The sequence below is a fragment of the Eulemur rufifrons genome, chromosome 7 (assembly GCF_041146395.1).
Source record: "Eulemur rufifrons isolate Redbay chromosome 7, OSU_ERuf_1, whole genome shotgun sequence".
Lineage (NCBI taxonomy): Eukaryota > Metazoa > Chordata > Mammalia > Primates > Lemuridae > Eulemur > Eulemur rufifrons.
Genome location: NC_090989.1, coordinates 111,553,085 through 111,575,775, shown reverse-complemented (window position 1 = coordinate 111,575,775; position 22,691 = coordinate 111,553,085). Strand labels below are relative to the sequence as shown.

General features: G+C 35.6%; 1 protein-coding gene across 2 annotated transcripts in view; it reads right to left on the bottom strand.

Moving 5' to 3' along the window:
* The window catches only part of PLOD2 (procollagen-lysine,2-oxoglutarate 5-dioxygenase 2), a 92,164-nt gene that overhangs the window by 26,505 nt on the left and 42,968 nt on the right, over positions 1 to 22,691 (bottom strand). For both annotated transcript variants that reach the window (XM_069473132.1, XM_069473133.1), the window contains exons 3-7: positions 20,832 to 20,968; positions 12,756 to 12,919; positions 6,638 to 6,750; positions 4,366 to 4,429; positions 2,747 to 2,844 (exon numbers count right to left, since the gene is read on the bottom strand). In XM_069473132.1, the coding sequence (XP_069329233.1) occupies positions 2,747 to 2,844; positions 4,366 to 4,429; positions 6,638 to 6,750; positions 12,756 to 12,919; positions 20,832 to 20,968 (576 nt within the window). The remainder of the gene's footprint in view (positions 1 to 2,746; positions 2,845 to 4,365; positions 4,430 to 6,637; positions 6,751 to 12,755; positions 12,920 to 20,831; positions 20,969 to 22,691) is intronic.

The following is a 22,691-nucleotide window of genomic DNA, read 5'->3' as shown; positions in this document are numbered from 1 at the left end:
ATAATAAGCTGAAATAAAAATAAAAATTAAAAATTACATTACCAAGGAGGAACAGCATACCATTTAGTTATGGGAGATACTGGGTTGCACCAGCCCTTGCCTAACTGGCACTGACAGTATCACAGACAAAGAGCTAAAACAGAAACTACACACATGGTAAAGGACTTCATAGACAAAGTATGTCCATTTATCAAATTTGCCTAGGGAAATTTACTGTGACCCACAGTCATTTTATAATTGTTTGCCTGCCAGAAAAAAACAAATCTCCCTCCCAAGAATAATCCTACGTCATTAGATTGTTTATAGACTCTAGCATTAAGATTTATTGAAAGCCTAATATATACTGTACATGTGGTGGACCCTGGGGAAACAAAAGTGAATATGACAGATATGATTTCTATAATTCCTAAGCTACAGGCCAGATTAGAGACACAGGAAAACAGGTAAATACCACCCCTCTCCAGAATGTGCTACGTATTGTAATGGAATGAGTTCCAGATATTAACAAAAACACACAGGAGACCCGAGGAGTAAGGAATATGCTGACACTTAAAGATAACTTAACAGGTGGGAATTAGGGGAGAGGATTTCAGAACGAGTGAAAAGCATATACAGAAGACTTGCAGATAGAGGAAAGATGAAACTTTTGCAAAGCTGAAAGTAACTTAGTATGGCAGGCGCTAAGGGAAAGAAAGGAGAGAGTAAGTCTGAGGAGTATGTGGATGTGTAGAGCTGGAAGTGGGAGATTGAACGGGGTGGTAGATTGGTGGCCACAAAAGCAGAAGGAAAACAAAGAGCCTTGTAAGACAAGATGAGAAGTTGGAACTTCATATCTAAGTCCATAGAAAGGCATCACAGAGGTCAGTAGAGTGATACGGTTTCTTCTTTGGCAGAATACTCTAATTTCAGGCTGCTGGGGGTGCGGCTGCTACTAGTAATTTGCAGGTGGCCTGAATTAAGGAAGTTGCTATGGGCACTGAGAAAATTAAATAAAACCCCAATTCACGGGAGCTGGAACACAGAGTGCTTGGAGTGGGAGTGGGAAGTGTCTAGAGCCAAGACCAAACCCAAGTTCTGGTTAACAACTAGGACAGAAGAGAAGGCAGAGCTGAAGGTCTTGAGCTCTGGGTATACACGACACAAAAAACAAATCTGCCAAATGAGTATTCAGACCTGAAGCTAAGGAGAAACACAGGAGCTAGGGTAAGGATTTGCGGACAAGGGAATGAAGCAAGTTACTCAAGAATGTGCACAGAACTGAAAAGGAAGAGGCCTCAGACAGACACCTATGAGCATTTACTACGATAATACAAGCACAGGGTCACCAGAAACATTGAGCTGTAAAATTTTAAAAATGCATATCAACAAAGAAAAAAGAAAGAAATATTAAAGAGGAAAGACCAGAAAATTAATAGACAAAGCAGCAGAGCATCACAGAAGCAAAGAGAAAGAGCATTTGAAATAGGACCAAATGAGATCAGCATACTGTCAAATGCTGCCTTTGAGTGAAATAAAAATGAGGTCTGAAGAGTGTCCACTACTTAACAAGGACGTGACAACAGACCTTGACAGGAGTGTTTGCTGGTGTGGTGGGAAGGGGAGTAGTGGTGTAGCGAGTTGTCTATGCTTTAACAAAGTTTGGCTGTGAAGGGGAAGAGAAAGGGAGGTGCAGGTTGGAAGGCAATGTAGACTGAGGAAGATATTTTCCTTTGTGTTGGCTTAGTTTTTTTATTTATAGGACAGGAAAGACTTGATAGGGTCTTTAAAGTGTTGATGAGGAGAGAACAGAGCTGGGGAAACTGATCACAAGATAGAGAAAGGAGAGCACATGGGGAAGATTACTTTGTAGGAAGGCTGAAATGGGATGAAAAGCAAGGGGGAAAGATTAGCTAGAAAAGAAAGGCAATCTACTTCTTCCATTTTGATGGAGGATAAACTGCCAATGTGAGCTTTCCCTTGAATTTCCTTCCATGTATACATCTTTTATTGGAATTCAGATTACTCACTCCTCTGAAACAGCAGGTTACGTGCTCTCATCCTCTCTTCCCACACTATAAATCTACCTGTTACTCTCTTTTGTAGGTACTTAAATGAGGCATCTCAGCACGTCAGAACATTGTTTTAAGCACAATATTACTATATATATATTTTTTCAATGCAATATATCTTTTGCTTTAATGGGACACAAGCAATATAAATTTTCCATCTATAAATTTTACAGTCAATAAAATTCTCATCAAGCTCAATTATATATATTTGGAATAAAAGTATACAAAATGTCATTAGTCAAATTACATCCCTGTCATTAACTTTGGTAAAAATAAGAGCAAGAGGAAGCTTTCTGGCCATACAGTTACACTCCAATCTTAACAGCCTTAACAGAGAAAACGGCAAGTCAGGTGAAACAAATGATTCCTTGATGACCCGAACAATTCCTATTCAGAGAGGATACCCTGCAGGAGGGAAATATGGCTCACTCTCAAGTTAGCTGTTGTTATTAAATAAAACACTGAAGTGAAATATTCTATAAATAAAAAGAAAAGCTATCCCTCTGCTGAGGAAAAATCGTCAGTTTGATTAATTAACATGAAAACAGATAATATACTATGTAAAATATAAAGACAGAAAAATGCTGGCACCAAAATAAAGCTTTTTAAATAATTTTTTTTAAATATGACATTCCACATATCATTCCTTAGTCTATCTCCAAGAAATAGGGAGCCAGGTAAAAGTCACTGTGACTCACCTTGGTGGGTCCATTTCCATTAATGGCCACTGGTAATGTTTCATAAAATGTATTCTTAGCTCTGGCTTTGCCATTTTCAAATTTTAAAACAACTTCATCTGGGTTAAAAAGAGAAAACAGGTTTTAGTAATTTAAAGAGTGTGTGTGTATGTGTGTGTGTGTGTGTGTGTGATTATTACAAAATTTCTCATGGATACAAATTCTATGTGCTACTCCACTTTTAGAAACGTTGCCTATTCTAAGTCAGCAGACACCCAAAATGAAGGATGACGCTAACACAGATATAGGTTCAAGTGTGCCTTACTCACTCACTCCAAGCTGGCACTAGCAAAAGGCCTGAGATACTAATCCACTGGGCTGTCTGGCAGAAGCAAAGCATCTAGGCAATCCTGCCTCAGCTTCTTGATAGTAATGTGATCCTAGCTGAGTTAAAATATTTTCTCAATTTATTCATATGTAAAATGGGATCCATGCTTGCCTTATAGGGTTATGATGAAGATAATAACAATATATGAATGATGAATAGTATACCGCCTGGCATAAGCAAGGTTTCTACAATTGGCCACCACTGATAGTATTTCTAGTTCTTAAAAATAAAGCATACAATCATCCAGTAACAATACAAGTCAGAGGCGAGCAGAAGCAGTTTTCTATTTTCAGGTTCCTTTCCTCACATTTTCTGAGTACTTCAAACTAACTGCTTTCTAGTCTGAGAATCTTTTTACTGTATGAACTAAAGAACTGTATTGAATTGCAATGTATTTTTAATTTTTAAAGTAATGTACTAGTGAATTAAGGTATTTTTATTTTATGTATTAATTTTAATATAGTAATATATTTTTTATCTAGATCTATATGTCCCTAGGAAAACACACACAGGCACACATGCATATGCACAGAAGCAAATGCACATGAGCACAAACACACACATATATACTTATACACTCTTCCACAGTCTACCTATCTAGCAGTCTCCAGTTGCTTTTCAGCTAGGTCAAAAGGATCTACTCTAACATTCCTAAGTAATTCACAATACAAAGAACTCACACTGAAAAATGTATAATAATAAAGTATAGTTAATTCATAAATATATCTAAAGTCCTCAGATGGGTCAGGCCTGGTGGCTGACATCTATAATCCCAGCACTTTTGGAAGCTGAAGTGGAGGATTGTTTGAGTCTAGGAGTTTGAGACCAGCTGGAGCAACACACAGCAAGACGCTGTCTCTACAAAAAAAAATTAGCCAGGCGTGGCAGCACACGCCTATAGTCCTAGCTACTCAGGAGGCTGAGGGAGGAGGATCGCTTGAGTTCAGGAATTTGAGGCTTCAGTAAGCAATGATCCCACTACTACAATAAAGTTCCCAGATAGTGAGACACTAAATTTTAAGTTACCTAAGGCCAGAAGCTTATCTTTTACACATCAGTCTTAGGACATGATTTTAACATAATGTACTAAACTATATCGACCTAAACTCAAGTCCAACATTTTTTAAAGAATGCAGTATCTACACTGTAAATCTTAGTCACAGCCCCCAAATTGACATAATAAAAGAAAGATAGCTGAAAACAACAAGCATTCATTTGCATACATGAACAATCCAGTATTTAGGAAGCATACCTACGGCTCCATTTAAGGTCTGGAAAATTTTGCATTTGTGATCCAATGTGATGTTAATAGCTTCCTAAAAAATATGAATAGAAATAATATTGAAAATTATAACAAAAACAGCAAACACCACTATCATGTTAATATGGTTTGTTTTGGGGGAGGAATTTAAAGTTTAAAATTCCTATGTGTTAAGTGTGTAATGAATATATTTAGATAACTGAAGTATTTACCTAAAACACAGAAACAGCTATTAGTTGCAACTCACTGTAAAATACACTGCAAGAAAATCTTATGTTTCTAATGACAGCACTAACAAATACACGATTCAGGAAGTTTTATAGCTATATTTATTATATATTATGAATTTATGAAATATTAGCTTTTATTAGGTAAAGATAATAAAAATATTCTCAAATTAGGAAACTTTAGTCCAAAGTTTCACTTAATTCAATTTTGGGAATGTTCTCTCTGGGGTCTACTGCAGACTGCTTATTGTCCCCAACATCCCTCCAGCCCCCAGAACTCAAATTTTCAGTAGGACACATGAGCTTGAAATAAAAAACAAAATTCCTTTTATATATTATGTGTGGCCACATAACTATGTTCTGGTCAAATAAAGGTATGAGAAAATATTCTGTAAGACTTCTAGACAGGGTACTAAAAGAGAGTTGATGCAACTAAGATGGCCCATTTTTTTACTATTCTGCCTTTTAGCTGCCCAGAACATGAATGCAATGTCTAGAACTCAAGTTGCCGTTTAGGACTAAGATACTACATTGAGAGAGCTCTAGGCTAATGGTCGAACCATGAATGAATGAATGAATGAATGGTAGATACCATAAAGCCACTAAAACAGCCTTGTGCTCCCTGCCTTTTAATTTTTTTAAATGTGATAAAGGGGAATAATATATTTTGAAAAATCTATCTTATTTAAGCCACTGCTATTTTGAGTTGCTCTATTTGTGACAATTGCAGTATTCCTATCAATAAAAGGCATAAGGTTGTGTCTATATCATAGTCCCATGGATCCTCAGGCTCTAACCTCTTTGGGACATTATTATTATTTCTTTAAATCCCCAGGCTTCAAATTCGCAAATGTTCTAAATCCACGAATTGGCTATCGAGTCCCATAGGATTCCATTAAAGGATTATACTTGAACAGCTACACCCACAGGCTCTATTCACTCTGGGCCACTGAATATTTGGACACAGATCAGAGCTTTTAACCTCAATGTTTCCCCAGTACCCTTGATCTCTAGGCTCCAAATATCATAGGAAAGTCCCTATCCTCAGTGGGGTCACAGGTAAGTTTACAATTAAAAACCATCTATTAAGAGGCCTTATTCACAGGCCATTTCAAAAATATCCAAAAAATATATTATTTTAAAAATGTAGCTAAGTAAACACATGAATTCAATGTCACCATCCTATGAAATATTAATAGAAGGAAATCCTGATTCAGGGAACCCAGGATTCAATTCCTGCTGTGTCACTGACTACTTGGCCTCATTCTCTCCATATAGATTGATATAGATGCTGGCCTCTCATCTATTTAGGATCATAGAAGCTCACAGAGGAGGTACAATGGATTTTGAATACATTGTTTTATTAAACGACAAAAGTATATTGGTATCAAATAGCGCTGGAGTAACTTTTGTGAGAAAGCACCATAGCTGCAAGATAGAGTGACTAAAAGAACACATATTTCCAATGTTTTGTGTCTTATTAAATGACAGCTCTTTGTTCAAGAATTTGATAGAAGTCATTCTCTAGAGTCTTTGGGACTTCATTATTGTCTCTCTAAATCTTGAAGCTGAAAAGTTTTAATGATATAACTCATGGTGCTATTATGAGGCAGCCTTGGAAGTGAGTATGCAGTGGAGGTGGGGCCATAACACTGGTGTGAGAGCTGCCACTTCATTTTAGTATCAAGTCATTTCACTGTGTTTCCATATAGCTATGAAGAAGGAGCAGGGCCTTGCATCTTTCCTCCTCTCCTTCTGCCTGATCCACCCAAGTCTGGCAAGGTTGCTGTCTTGGCCACCAAAAGGGGGCCATAAAGACACATTAAGCTAGTGCTGACACCCAGCTAAGTGAGAGAAACTAATCTCACTTATTAGCATTTGTTTCACTGACTCATATTATTTAAAATGTTATCAACAAGAACATTTTGAAATTCAGTTTTCCAGCTGCCACACTTCCTTGTTTGTGACCACTCCACATTATCAATATAACAAAGTAAGAAAAAGAAAACAAAAGGAAAATGCAGACTGTCACATACCCTTTTCAGTGGATCAATGTAAATTTTAGTGTAAAAGAGCTGATCATCATCATTATCCTGTAGATTCCATTGTTGAACTATACGATTGATGTAGGGAGCATAGCCAATAAATCCTGCAACACAGCAGAGAAAGAATGAGAGAATTTAGGATCCAAAGACCAAAACTCATGTCTATGTTAATTTCATTGACCAGTTCAGTTGCAGAGTTGTGAAGACATGAGGCTTAATCCTTAGGTTGGAATTTCATAGCTCACCATAAAAGAAATATGAGTTATTAAGTGCCTTTTGTTTTACAAATAAACTACAATAGAATGAGCATTACTCCCAACCGCAAAACAGAAAATAATCAAACACTCTCCTTAAATAAATACATTACCCAAATTTTGACATAAGAGGGAGAACTAATGTTTTCCAAGGCTCCTAAGGGGAAAAGGTTACTAGGAAAAGAATAGAGTAATACATAAGAATTTTCTCTCTGACCTTCTAAAAAGCTCTCCTTGGATCCTCTGCCGAGGACTCACTGTTTCTGGAAGAAGAAAATCTCTACTACAGTGGTTTTAGTATCAGTGCCAGAGACTGCAATCAAAGGAATGTTGGATTTGTCATTGACTGCAAACATCCCAAAGAAATTTTATATCTAGAATTTTGAGAATTTTTCCATTACTTGGGCAAGTCATTACTGTGCCTGCTAAACCATTTTCTGGCTAGGTTTTGTGTGTCATAGTCTGGAAAAAGGAAGTCTAAAATTGGATTGTTCCCCTTGGCCTTAGAGCATAAGTATTAAATCCGCCAATAACCTTTGTCTATGAAAGACACAGACAGGATCATTTTCCTGTTTGAGTCTTCCTCTGAATTTTGGAAATGCAGCCAAGCTGCTATGTTTCATTGACATATAATACTTCTAAAAAAGGACCAATGATACTCCTGTGAATTGAAAGAAAATCTAATTTTTACCCTCAAGATTAAAATTTTCTCATAGGAATACAAGAATTAAAAGAAATAGATCCAGGAAAAATTACTGTTACCTAGAGAAAACAAGACAAAACGAAAACAGGACAAAAACTACTAACTGGTTACTTGTTTTTCGTTACTCTTGCAAATAAAGAAAATCCTAGAACACTGAAAGATAATATATTTTTTAACTCCTATAACAAATCTTCTGTGATGAAAAATATACCAAGTGGTAACACACATTTTCTGATAGTTTATATTATCATTATTCAAAAATTATGTTTATCCTTTTTTATAAATCCCAAGTATCCTTAATAAATGAAAAGAAATTATGTTTTCATAGTATATAATATATATGTGCTTTATATTAAATCTATCAAAAATTGTTTTTAAAAACTAAATGATATACTTTATGCACACAAACTGGAGAACGTGGAGGAAATGGACAAATTTTTAGAAACACACAGTCTTCCCAGGCTCAACCAGGAAGAAATAGAGTACCTGAACAGACCAATATCAAGAACTGAAATCGAAACAGCAATAAAAAACCTTCCCAAAAAGAAAAGCCCTGGTCCAGATGGGTTCACACCTGAATTTTACCATACATACAAAGAAGAACTGGTGCCCATCCTACATAAACTATTCTCCAATATTGAGAAGGATGGAGTTCTCCCCAACACGTTCTACCAAGCCAATATAACATTAATACCAAAACCTGGAAAGGATACAACAAAAATAGAGAACTACAGACCAATTTCCCTCATGAATATAGATGCAAAAATTTTCAATAAAATACTAGCAAATCGAATCCAAGTACTTATCAAAAAAGTAATCCACCACGACCAAGTGGGCTTCATCCCCGAGATGCAGGGGTGGTTCAACATACGTAAATCTATAAATGTAATTCACCACACAAATAGAAGCAAAAACAAAAACCATATGATACTCTCATTAGATGCAGAAAAAGCATTTGACAAAATTCAACACCCTTTTATGATAAAAACGCTTAACAAAATAGGCATTGATGGAACCTACCTAAAAATGATACAAGCCATATATGACAAACCCACAGCCAACATCATACTGAATGGGGAAAAACTGAAAGCACTCCCCCTTAGAACTGGAACCAGACAGGGCTGCCCATTGTCTCCATTACTTTTCAACATAGTATTGGAAGTCCTTGCGAGAGCTATCAGGCAAGAAAGCAGAATCAAGGGAGTCCAAATAGGGAAGGAAGAGATCAAACTCTCACTTTTTGCTGATGATATGATGTTATATCTGGAAAACCCTCAGGATTCAACCAAGAGACTCCTGGAATTGATTAACGAATACAGCAAAGTCTCAGGCTACAAAATTAATACACACAAATCAGAGGCATTTATATATGCCAATAACAGTCAATCGGAAAACCAAATTAAAGACTCAATACCCTTCAAAATAGCAACAAAGAAAATAAAATATCTAGGTATATATCTAACTAAAGAGGTAAAGGACCTCTATAAGGAAAACTATGAAACACTGAGAAAAGAAATAGCAGAACTTGCAAATAGATGGAAAAATATACCATGCTCGTGGATCGGAAGAATCAACATTGTTAAAATGTCTATACTACCCAAAGTGATCTACAGATTCAATGCAATCCCTATTAAATTACCAACATCATTCTTTACAGACATAGAGAAAATAATTATACACTTTGTATGGAATCAAAGAAGACCCCGTATAGCAAAAGCAATTTTAAGCAACAAAAACAAAATGGGAGGTATTAATTTGCCAGACCTCAAACTATACTACAAGGCCGTGGTTCTTAAAACAGCCTGGTATTGGCACAAGTGCAGGGACACAGACCAGTGGAACACAACAGAAAATCCAAATATAGAACCATCCTCATATAGTCACCTAATTTTTGACAAAGCGGGAAAAAATATACTCTGGGGACAAGAATCCCTATTCAACAAATGGTGTTGGGAGAATTGGTTAGCCACTTGTAGAAGACTGAAACAGGACCCACAGCTTTCACCTCTCACAAAAATCAAATCACGGTGGATAACAGACTTAAACCTTAGGCGTGATACAATCAGAATTCTAGAAGAAAATGTAGGAAAGACTCTTACAGACATTGGCCTAGGCAAAGAATTTATGAAGAAGACCCCCAAGGCAATCACAGCAGCAACAAAAATAAATGAATGGGACATGATTAAATTAAAAAGCTTCTGCACAGCCAAAGAAACAGTCCAGAGAATAAACAGACCACCTACAGAATGGGAAAAAATTTTTGCATACTACACATCAGATAAAGGACTGATAACAAGAATCTATTTAGAACTCAGGAAAATCAGCAAGAAAAAATCAAGCAACCCTATCAAAAAGTGGGCAAAGGACATGAATAGAAATTTTTCAAAAGAAGATATAAGAATGGCTAACAAACATATGAAAAAGTGTTCAACATCTCTAATCATCAGGGAAATGCAAATCAAAACCACAATGAGATATCACTTAACCCCAGTGAGAATGGCCTTTATCAAAAAAACCCAAAACAACACATGTTGGCGTGGGTGTGGAGAGACAGGAACACTAATACACTGCTGGTGGGACTGCAAACTAGTGCAACCCCTGTGGAAAGCATTATGGAGGTATCTTAAACAGATTCAAGTAGACCTGCCATTTGACCCAGCAATCCCATTACTGGGCATATACCCAAAGGAAAAAAGGTCATTCTGTAACAAAGGCACGTGTACCCAAATGTTTATAGCAGCACAATTCACAATAGCAAAGAAGTGGAAATAACCCAAATGCCCATCAATACATGATTGGATTAGTAAACTGTGGTATATGTATACCATGGAATATTACTCAGCTATAAGGAATGATGAAGATACGACATCTCTATGGTTCTCCTGGAGAGAGTTGGAACCCATTATATTAAGTGAAGTATCCCAAGAATGGAAAAACAAGCATCACATGTACTCACCAGAAAATTGGTTTCCCTGATCATCACCTAAATACAAATCTGGGAACGACACCAATTGGACATCAGACTGAGGTGGGGGGTGGGGGAGGGGATGGGGGTATGCCTACACAATGAGTGCATTGCGCACCGTTTGGGGAGTGGTAACACTTGAAGGTGCTGACTCGGGAAAGGGGGGGTGGGGAAAAAATATGAAACTATTGTTTTTAACTTGCACTGTTCACTTAATAATTTATCATGAATATTTCCCATATTATTTCATATCATTGTACAAGAAATAATGTATACATTATGAGGACATACTGTATCTAACAAGACATACTGTTAGATTCTTTGATTCTGTAAAATTAAATTGGAAAAAAAAAAAAAAAACAAAACTAAATGATATAGCCACAAACATAACTTGATCCCTTAAATAACCCTCAATACATCATTAATGAAATTACACAAACTTGTATTGAATGTATTTATATTTTCTACCATCTCTGTAATTATTTTGACTACAGAAAGCACAAGGATGATGCTTTGATGTCCATGTATGATCACTTTCCCACTTATAAATACCTTTTCCTTAATTAAACTGGCTCACAACTGCATTTATTTGTTAGTTTTCTGCTGTTTCCACAACACGGTGAGTCTGTTTGAAATTCAGCCACCTAAGTAGATATATCATTATCTAGATAAATTTATGTATGACATTTCACTATGCATGTCATCTTTGGGAAAATTTTAATAAGTAAAATAAAGCCTATCCCAGAGTTCCATAGTTAAGTACTGCCTTTACAAACTGGTGTTTATGTAGGACTTAGAATAAGTTGAAAGATGAGCCATGTGTTTCTAAGGACTTGACAGTTTGGAGGCCATGCCATGGAAGTGGCACCAAGTCACAAGCCGAGTGCTCAAGCAGAGGAGAGTGGGCACCCATCTCAGAGAGAGACTTTGACAATTCACCAACTAGAAATCCAAAAGGGAAAAACTGCTAAGGCGACGAGGGCAGAGTGACCAACCTGAGAAACCCTAGGTTCTGACTAAATATGGAAATGAAATCCAAAGGTAGCAAACAGATTGGGAGAAAATATAATAATCAAGAGATCCTAAAAAGTATATACTGCGGAAGTACTGAGATGAAGAGAAAAAAGAATCTGAAACTAGGCAGTGGAAATTGGAATGTTAAGGTTTCAGAAGTACAATATCTGTGTGTGCTGACAAAGGTCCAAGGTACAACTATGGGAATGGGTTGCTAAAATAAAGCACAGGTGAAAAGAGCTGGAATTGAGGCATCACAAAAAAATTAAATTACTTGCTAAAGGTTTCATTGCCTTAAGTGGCTGAGCAAAGACTAGAACCCAGATGTGCTACTACCTCAAGCAGCACTTATTTTAACTAGCCTGAATAGTATCTACATGTGGATCGCCCAAAAAAATCCATTTTCCCAATGTGTCCTGCAATTGGCAAACAGTTTGTTTTTCTAATATGCCCCTTGGTTATGTCTTCCGGCCACATGTTTACATTAATCTCAATCTAAATAAAACAAATTGTGGAGTCATAATAATGTCAAAAGTCAAATTTTATTTTACTTTTTCAGGGGCAGAGGGGGTGGGAGATATCGTAATTTGTTCTTTTAATGCGTGGTGGCATAGATAATCCAACACTTTAAGTACACCTGGACACTCAATGTTGAATCTTGTCAACTATTGATTTCAAGACAAATCAATTATTTACTCCAATAATGTTCAGAAATATAATTAAGCAATGCTTATTTTTAAGAGCTACAAGATTGGAGACTAAGACTAATCTTTTTCCCAAGTAAGGAAACTTACTAAACCTATTATCCTGTAGCCAGAAAATTTTTAATGAACCATAATTAGAAAACTTGGATCCATGTTGTTTTTCTTTTAACAACAGAATGTCTTTAGGAGAAGTCACTTAGGTTGTAGTAACATGAGTTTCTTCATTTATAATGTAGAAATAATAATATCTACATTGTCTAGTATTGTTAGAAGCATCAAATGACATAATATATGGAAAAACGCTTTATCAACTATAAAATACACTATGGATTTTAAATTATTATTTTCTATAGTAACAATAAGATAATGGTTATTTCATGTCGACAGTAACTCATATATTTTAAAAGGTTGTTTCACCAATATTTATATTTTAACTTGCATTAAACTTTTCTGCGAATATCTTACCCACCTCCTGAATTCAGGTAGCGTTTCCCAATGTGCACAATGGGATACTTGTCTGCTAGTCTTTTATCTGGCCACAGAATTCCATCTGCTGCAAAGACCACTTTGTGGTTCATCTTTTGGAACTTTTTTAGAACTTCCTCTGGACCACCAGCAAATATGACATCAAAGCTGTTTAATGATGAAAAAAGAAGTTTCAAAATACACATGTCAGAATTTAGGCACATAAAACATGAAAGGTCTCTAATAAAAGTCAGAATTTAGAATCCAACACAATAGTAATACCTGTACTATTTACAGAGTATACCAATTTTCCCTCAACTTAAATTATATGGATTGCATTGAATTATTAGTGTTTACCTTACATTACCAAATGAAGTCCAAATTAAAGACAGCTTTATTAGTGCTAGACTTAATATTTTTTCTATAATCACATATCACCAAAATTAAAATTTTTTAAATCTCAATCAGGATAAAATTTATGTAAAATACAAGTAATTCAGGCTTATATTTGTAAATATTAAAATGGATAAACTTAGATGTGTTCATATTTTTGTACCTTTCTGTAACATTGGAAATTAGGACAATAAAGTAGCTGACATTAAAAAAAAGAATTTGACTGAATAAAAATTTAAGGTTGCTGAAACTTTTTCCATTTCATTCCAGTAGCATTGTTATGTCTGTGTTTAAATACTTTAGAAAAGTTCTTTGAACCTATTTACAACTTCTGAAAGGACAAGAAATGTTTTCTACTTAAAATTATTTTGGCTATAAAAACTCAAATTGTCAATTTCTTTGTTAAAAAGAACACACAAAGGTCATAAAAATAATTCTCATAGGAATTCAGTCCATTTAAAGGTGAAGAATAAAATAAAACTTTCCACATTTAACTGTGGTAAATACCCCTGGGGCCTGCAAAAACTAAGATTCTACCTTACGTAGTCATATTGAGTCCTCTACTAGACATGCCAGTGTTTGATCTCCACTAGATCACTGAGATTTTTACAAGTGTTTCTTTTTGTCCTTCTGTGCTCCTGGTTGCCTTTTGTTTCTTTTCTTTTCTTTTTTCTTTTTTAATTTTTTGAGACAAGGTCTTGCTCTGCTGCCTCGGCAGGAGAGCAGTGATGTCATCATAGCTCACCGCAACCTCTAACATCTGAGCTCAAGCTATCACTCCACCTAAGCCTCCCGAGTGGCTGATGGTACAGGTGTGTGCCACCATGCCTGGCTGATTTTTTCTATTTTTTCATGGAGATGAGGGTCTTGCTAGGTTGCTCAGGCTGGTCTTGAACTCCTGGCTTCAAGTGATTCTCTCACCTCGGCCTCCCAAAGTGCTGGGATGACAGGCTGTGAGCCACTGTGCCTGACCTTCTATGTTCCCTGTTTCTGTGGCACCATCAACCACACAATCACTCAGGTTGAAATTCTTTTATCCAGCTTTGACTCCTCCCTTACCATGGCCTCTCTCTTCAAAGCTTTTGCCTAATCCTACTGATTCCATCTACTTAATCTATTTTGCATTCAAATCCTCTCCAACTCCTACTAGAAGGCACTGGCCTAGATTAGTTCAAAAACCCTACAGGCTTCCACATTACTTATCTCTTCCCCTCTTATAATCAGGACTGTCTGAAAATCTCTCCTAAAAAACCATTCTGTGCCAGACTGGATCAGTGTTTTCAACTATGGCCTAAAGCAAGAATCAGCAAATATTATTAATATTTACTCTCTAGCCTTTTACAGAAAATAGTTTAGGCTTTGAGGGCCATATGGTCTCTGTCGCAGTGACTATACTCTGCTGTTATGGTGCAAAAGCAGCTATAGACAGTAATGTAAACAAATGAGCATAACTATGTTTCGATAAAACTTTTTACAAAAACAGGCAGCAATATGGGCCATAGTTTACTGACCTTTGGCCTATAGAAGGATTTTTAAATGAATCAGCCTCACCTTAATAATAGTCCATTAAATAACTTATTCCAAAGCCAAACTGAATTATTTGATCTGTCATCTATGCCTTCACTCATGATGGCACCACTGCTTAGGACATCTTTTCTCAACTGGGTCCAAACCATTTACCTTCAAGGCCCATTCCATATGCCACCTCCTTTATAAACTCCTCCTTGATAAGCATAATTGGAAAGATCATTTTCCTTCTCTTAACTCCCACAGCTCTTTTCCTCTCCCTTTCATTGAACATTTTGCTTTCTGCTCTTTGTGCTAAGACTGTCTATCTTATACTAGATTGACTGTCCCTCCTTCATATGCTAGATCCACATCTTGATTCATCTGTATATCCCCTTAGCCTTGTATTTTGAAGACAGTCAATAAATACTGGTTGAACAAATGAGTGAATGAATGAATGAATCATCCCTAGTCTCAACAAGAAGCAAAAGCTCCCAGGTAGTCAAAAAAGAAAGCGATGGAAGTGTTCCCTAACCTTATTTGTTATTTTTCCCCAATCCAATACTTTCTTCATCATCACTAGAATAAATTTCAGCAAAAAAATCATATTCAACCAAACTATTAGCAGCTACTGTATATAAGTTTAAATAAAGTCTAATAAAACTAAAGTACAGAAGTAGCTCCACACCTGATAATTCTGTCTTTCATCATATCTTCACTCCACATACATGTCTATATTTCCAGAGATAATTAACACCACAAACCAATCCTATGGAGCCACTCTAACTCCCCCCAAACACACACCCACACACAGTTGAAAATGCCCACCTACACAGTTTTGACTTTGCATAATAAATTATAATAAAATTGTAGTGATATATTTAAATTTATCTTAGGAATTTTAAAGGGAAGGAAAGAGAATTAGCTAGTATTTTAGAAGTAATTACTACTATTTAGTAGTAATTTAGAATTAGCTAAATATTGAACTGTCCTTGCATCCTTGGGATATATCACATTTAATAATGGTGTATTATGTTTCTGATGTGCTATTGGAAAGGAAATTAGCATATCAAAGGGATGTCCCATGTTTACTGCAGCACTATTCACAATAGCAAAGATACAGCAACAACCTAAGTACCCATGAACAGATAAAGTGACAAATAAAGTGTGGTATGTATACACAATGGAATACTATTTGACCATAAAAAGGAATGAAATCCTGTCATTTGCAGCAATTTGGATGGAACTGGAGGTCATCATATTACATGAAATAAGCCAAGCACGAAAGACAAATATTACATGTTCTCACTCATATGTGGAAGCTATAAAGTTGATCTCATATAGGTAGAGGGTAGAATGATAGTTACCAGAGGCTGGGAAGGATATGGGGCGGAGTTTGGGGGGAATGAAAAGAGGTTGGTTAATGTGCAAAAACATACATTAAATAAAACGAGTAAGTTCTAATGTTCTATAGCATGGCAGGGTGACTATAGTTAACAACAATGCATTACATATTTAAAAGTAGCTAAAGGAGAGGTCTTGAAATGTTCCCAACACACAGACATAATAAATGCTCAAGGTGATGGATATTATAAATACCCTGACTTGGTCATTACACATTCTGTGCATGTAAGAAAATATCAGATGTATCCCATCAATATGTACAAATATTATGTACCAATAAAAAGCTAAATATTACTTGAGGGATTTTCCTCCAAATGGAATACACTTTCACTTCCTGAATATGAAATCCTTACTGAGGCAGGGCAGAGGTGGGAGTCAGTGAGGACACTGCCTCACTGGAGGGCTGCCTCCCCCAGACTGTTTTACCAGAGTGGCCCAAGGCTGCAACAACACCTAACATAAAGGGCAGCCAAGGGCGGAGGGTGGCAAAGACAGAAAGCTAGTCAAGCTGCTATCTACGGACCGTAAGTCATCACTACTTGCTTCTGGGTCAATCTCTTTACTTGCGAAATAATACAATAAATTAAATGACAATTTCCCTCTAGTTTAAAAATCATAGTTAAGTTTATCTCTATGATATTAGAACTTCCAAATCTGACGTAAATTTAGTGCACAGTGTTCATTGAATCAATGAAGAAATAAAGAAATCTTTTTTTTAATCCCTAGCATCTATTACGACGTAGGACAACATGTCAAATACAACACATACAGATTTGTTGAGAAAGAAATATATCCAGAGTGCAGGATTTCTGTCCCAGTCAGTCCCCTAACCACAGCAGTTAGTACCACATATTATATATCCAGTCATAGCAACTAGCACCATATTTTGAACATAAAAAACACTTAATATACATCTAGAAGAGTGAAATTCAAAAAATAGATGAGTAGTTTTGGAACACATACACACTCACAATAGTCAGAAAAAATAATCACAAATGAGAATACTCCAGGTACAATCAATCTAAACATACATGAATAGCTAACACTTCTTTTGTAAATCATCTGATGTTTCCTTATTCCAACATAACCACTAGTATGCTCAGTCAATTCTCAGTAAATATTAGCAACAACATTGAAAAAAAACAAAAATCACTCATTTTCTACCTAATTTCTAAACACACTTTACAATATTCTAAATGAGCCAGAAAGCAGCGCAATATATTTGAAGAAGAAGAAAGAACAAAACAGTATAAAAACTGGAATCCATAATGTGTTTTGGCTTTCATTCATACTAATATAATACAATGTTGTCCATTGTTAATGACTGGATTCTTTGTGACTACACAAATTGTCATCATTGCCAGGGATTGGGGGTGAAGTCAGATAAATCTGCCATTGTTAGTTAAAATAGATTTTTTATTTCAAAAGTTTTGCTTTCAGAAACTTTTCATTCTGTCTTCTGTATAAATTATGCAAAACAATATAAAAGGCAGACATACTAGGAATTTAATATGAATTATGAGAGGCAGAAAATGTTTATTTCTTAGACTACAAATAGGATAGGATCTGGTCACCTTTAGAATAACAAAAATAAATTATACTTCTTCAACAATAAAATAAAATCATAAAAATGATACTTTTAAAATAATTAACAAAATGACCCAATAAAATATATAATCTTTCACAATTTTCTAAAAGTAAATAATTCTAAAGAGATTATGTCAACATTTTTTGAAAACATATATTCTTCTTCCACATTAGGTTTGTTCAGTTTTGTTTGCAGAATTATTATGATATAAATGAGAATTCCTTGAGGGTGATATCTGTTTTTATCTCTTTTTCTGTAGTGTTAAGTTCAATGGCTGGATCACATTTTATCCTCAATACATGTATCCTGAATGCAGAGTGAAAAATTTGCCCACTGATCTCACTTTTTCAGAAAAATGACATTCAATCAGAAGCCAAAAGAAACAAACATTAGTTGACATGTGAAAGATAAGAAGCAGTAGCATGATATTTATACTTTCTAATCAAAATTCAATTTTTTAATAATTTCAATCCTTTGATACTTAGAAAATTTGAATGCTTTCCTGCCTTTAGAAGGCATCCTATTTCTCCAAATGAACAAAGAGAAACAACCTAAAAAAATTGTTTCAAGCCATCCACCATAATTCTCTCTCTTCTTGTAAGGTCTGTTTCTTCTTATAGTGCAATTCACCATTACCTACTATCTACGGATTCCTTGCTATTGCACCCTGGAAATATGTAAATCAGGTATGGCCCCTGGTTTTACCGTGTGGAATACACAAACAATTACAATTCAGCATGATAACTGAAGAAAAGCTAGCCATATACAATCAAAATGATAAAGCACACTGGTGATTAGCAGGAACTTGTGTGACTGAGATTACCCCTCCATTTATACCCATTTATTTATTTATCTTGGATCAACCTCCTAGACCAAAACTATTAAAATAATGACTTCACTTTATTTTTTTTTTTATTTTTTTTTTTGTTGAGACAGAGTCTCACTTTGTTGCCCAGGCTAGAGTGAGTGCCGTGGCGTCAGCTTAGCTCACAGCAACCTCAAACTCCTGGGCTTAAGCAATCCTACTGCCTCAGCCTCCCGAGTAGCTGGGACTACAGGCATGCGCCACTATGCCCGGCTAATTTTTTCTGTATAGATTTTTAGTTGTCCATATAATGTCTTTCTATTTTTAGTAGAGACGGGGTCTCGCTCTTGCTCAGGCTGGTCTCGAACTCCTGACCTCGAGCGATCCACCCGCCTCGGCCTCCCAGAGTGCTAGGATTACAGGCGTGAGCCACCGCGCCCGGCCATGACTTCACTTTATATTCAATTTAGTTATATATATACACACACACACATATATAGATGCATACACACCCATATATGTGAGATATATATATATATATATATATATATCCACTTTTGTAGCATACCATTGACTACCATTCTAGGGTTGTTGTTTTTTTGTTTGTTTTTTTTTAATTTAGTTTTCCTTCCTGCTATCTTTAGTTGGCAATAGACAATTATTTTATCTTACCTCAAACTCACAATCCTCTTGAAATAAATACCTCAATAAACTGGGGGAGTTTCTATATACAAAAATCTTTGAGTAGATATTTTCATAAAGGAAATATTCTTTTTTTATAAGGCCAAAAACTACCACCAAATAATTCCTGTCACTAATTTTTCACCCCTCTTTACCCTTTTGGTTATTTTCTCACAATCCTTGCATTTTTCCACAGGACAGACACGGTAGGTGAGGATGGAGAAAATATTAATGACTCTGCTGAGACAATGTCTTGGCTGGGTTGGGCATCCAAGTTTTCACCTGGCTGGCTGTTCTCACAGGAGGAGTTGTCAGAAATTTTGACTATTTGGTTCACTGATATATCCCAAACACTAATGGTGTCTGGAAGACAACAGGACTTCTATTAAAATTTTATTGTCTTTTTTGTCAAGTTGGGTCTTAATCATCTACATAAACAAACCCAACCTCAAGCAGGCTTTAGATATCTCACAGTATCTCTATTCTCATTAGAAACAAATAGGCCCCTCACTGTACGAGTTACCCACAAGGCCAAAGCTTAGATTGGGAGAGAGCGGAGGATGGAGATGGGAGGGTAAGGGTAGAGGAAAGTTCTTCCTAAAATGCAAAAGGAGGCTTAGGAAACTGGAATCATTGTTGACTCATATCTGGTAACTGTTACGAGGAGAATCTGCCTTAGAGCCAAAATCAAAATGTACATGTGGCAAGTTCAACCTAACTAATATGGTTGTTTGAAATCCATGGTAATTTTAAACCAAAACATACTCAACATTTCATCTAAATAGCTATGATAATGAGCTTATTCTTTTTCTAAAGGTAAAAATATATAATAATAGATGCCATAGAAAAATTCCCAGTACACAAGCTAACACCTGCCACACCATACTTTTCTTGCAAGAATAGGCAACCACAGGTAGAATTTAATTTTTTTTTTTTTTGTCTAGGTGCTTTCAGGAAAATTCTAAAGATGCAAATTTTATGGATCCTTTCAAAACTTTTAAGTGTTGATGGCACTGAGACTTTATGTATCTATTTTCATTTCAAAATTTATGCCTTTCTTATTTACATACTTGCATAAAAATTACTCTTATTTTCATCTACAAAAAATTGCGTCTTTGCATTTTCAAATTAAGAAAAAATATATTAAAAAAGACTTTGCTACATTATAGGGAAAAATTCAGGGGGATTTGAAGAAAAGATGTAACAACTATTAACTTATGACAACTTGACATTATAAAAATCATAATTGTAAGAAGATAGTAAAGAAAGACAGTAGATACTTCAAATAAATTAGAAGAGTGAAATATTATATTATATTAGAAAGGTTCTTCTTTCTTAATAACATAGACTTCCTTATGTCTCACTTGTATTTATAACTCTACATGATCTATTTTCTCCTGGTTGCCCAGAATCCATTAAGTTACCCTTCTCAATAGAAAAGCTCAGCATGATCTTTAACTGAACATTAAAACATTAATTTCACAAAAATGTTAGCTTATGACATTTTTCCATGTTTATGGTAACTCATCAACTTTGATCATATCATTAGGTAAAACCATGGTTATATAACTATGAGTAATATCTACTTTTTAAAATGATTCCTTGTCAATAAAATAATTCAATACATAATCTACAAATACAAATTTTGACTCTTAAAAAATAATTTAATATAGATTTTAAAATCCACAGAGTATTTCTCTTACCATTCAGTAAACAAGACAACCAGATCATCTTGATGGGCATAATGTTCCATGACTTCTTTCATTAATCTTACTTTTTGGCCCCCTCCAATACTATTAATTCCATAACCACCTCTCCATTCTTCTCCTTGACCGAGGACCTATAAACGAAATCAACATTTCATCCCTAAGCAAAACTCAAATGATGATACTACAATGAAGAACTGAAAGACACCAGCAACTTGCACAGTATCGCACCAAACCAGTCTTTAAATGTTTCATTAAATCATGATGCTAGAAGGAAGAAAAAAAAAAAAAAAAAAACTTGATGCCTAAATCAGGTCATAATTCTTCAATGGAAATGCCATTTTCAATTTTGCCATTTCAAAAGCTAAAAGCTAATTCAAGGAGATGGACTCAAACAGTATTTCTCATATTTTATTATTCACTCCTATTTGGTCAGACCAAAATGAAAGAGAAAATGAAGAAACCTTTCATATCACTTTTTTCAATCTGGCAGGGAATCTGTATGATCAAAACTGAAAGCCCTTGACTCCTGGATTGGGCCCTTAAGCAATTTTCCTACTGAACCAAAATGGATTGTTCACGAAATTGCAGAGCATATAAAGTAAAACGTCACTTTCTTTACCGTATTAAATTTTAAACTTACGCCAACAATAGATGTTATAGATGTTACTCTTACGTTTTAAAGCATTGTGAAATCAGATTACTTTAAAATGATGTATCACAAGGTCATGAGAAAAAAGCTGTTGTGAGAATGGAAACTCAGGGCTTAAATCCCAGCTGCCTTATATAACTATGGGAACAGTATTTCCATTCTTGCCTGTGAAATGGAGCTAATACCCTCTAGCGTGTGTGCCTTATGTGGTGGTTAAAAGGTTTGAGCAAAATAATAGTTTGTAATTTATAATTCTATATAAATAAAAGGTTATCACAAAAAAAAGCTTAGTAAGAATTTATCAATGCAAGAAATTGCCTAAGCCCAATAAATTGGAGCTAAACCTGTAGTCTCTCTCTTCACACTTTGTCTTAGCCTCAGCAGCTGCCTTCTGAATTGGAAATACACTGTTGACACACTCGGCTCTGAGGGATGTGAACAAATGTGAACCTGTAAGGGTCAATTCTTCAAAATGAATCCTAAGTGGTTAACTGAGCCTAAGTTGTAAGTAGAACCAAATGGCCATTTGCAAACTAGAGGTTACATAGGTAATCTGAGTTCTGTGAAAACCCACACCCCGAATGCCAACTTTGAGAACTCATCTGAACCAACTAATAAGAGCTCACCTGAACTTACTATTCAGAACTCAAGTCCATCAACCAATCAGGACTCAGCTGTATCAACCAATCAGAACTAAGAGGTGGTGGCCAATCAGAACTAAGCAAGTCTGAACTCTTCATTTGCATAAATGGGACTGAACCCTACCATTATTCTCTAGAAGGCATCTTCTCCCCACCCCCTCCCCACCCCCAGTTTGTTTTGTAAACTATTCACTGGAATGGTCTCTTTCCTGAAACCAAATTCCTTTTCAGAGAAATTTTGTTCATAAGAATCAGGAAGTACAATATGTGCCCCTCCCTCTTCACACACACCTTTTATCTTAGTTTCATCTGAAGTTGCCAAGATAATAATCTATTAGAAGATCTGGGAAATTAAGGGGGAAAGAAATTAAAAATAAATTCAAAAAGAAAAGAATAAAATAAATTTAGGAAATAAATACTATTAGTTGCAACTGTACTTAACACTGAGCCAAATATAAATCTGGCTGACAAAGCCTGTGGAGCTCCCAGTCTCAAATCTCTTACAACTTCATCACTGCCTATATTGACGGTTGGTGGGGAAATGCCTCCCAAGAAAACTCAAGC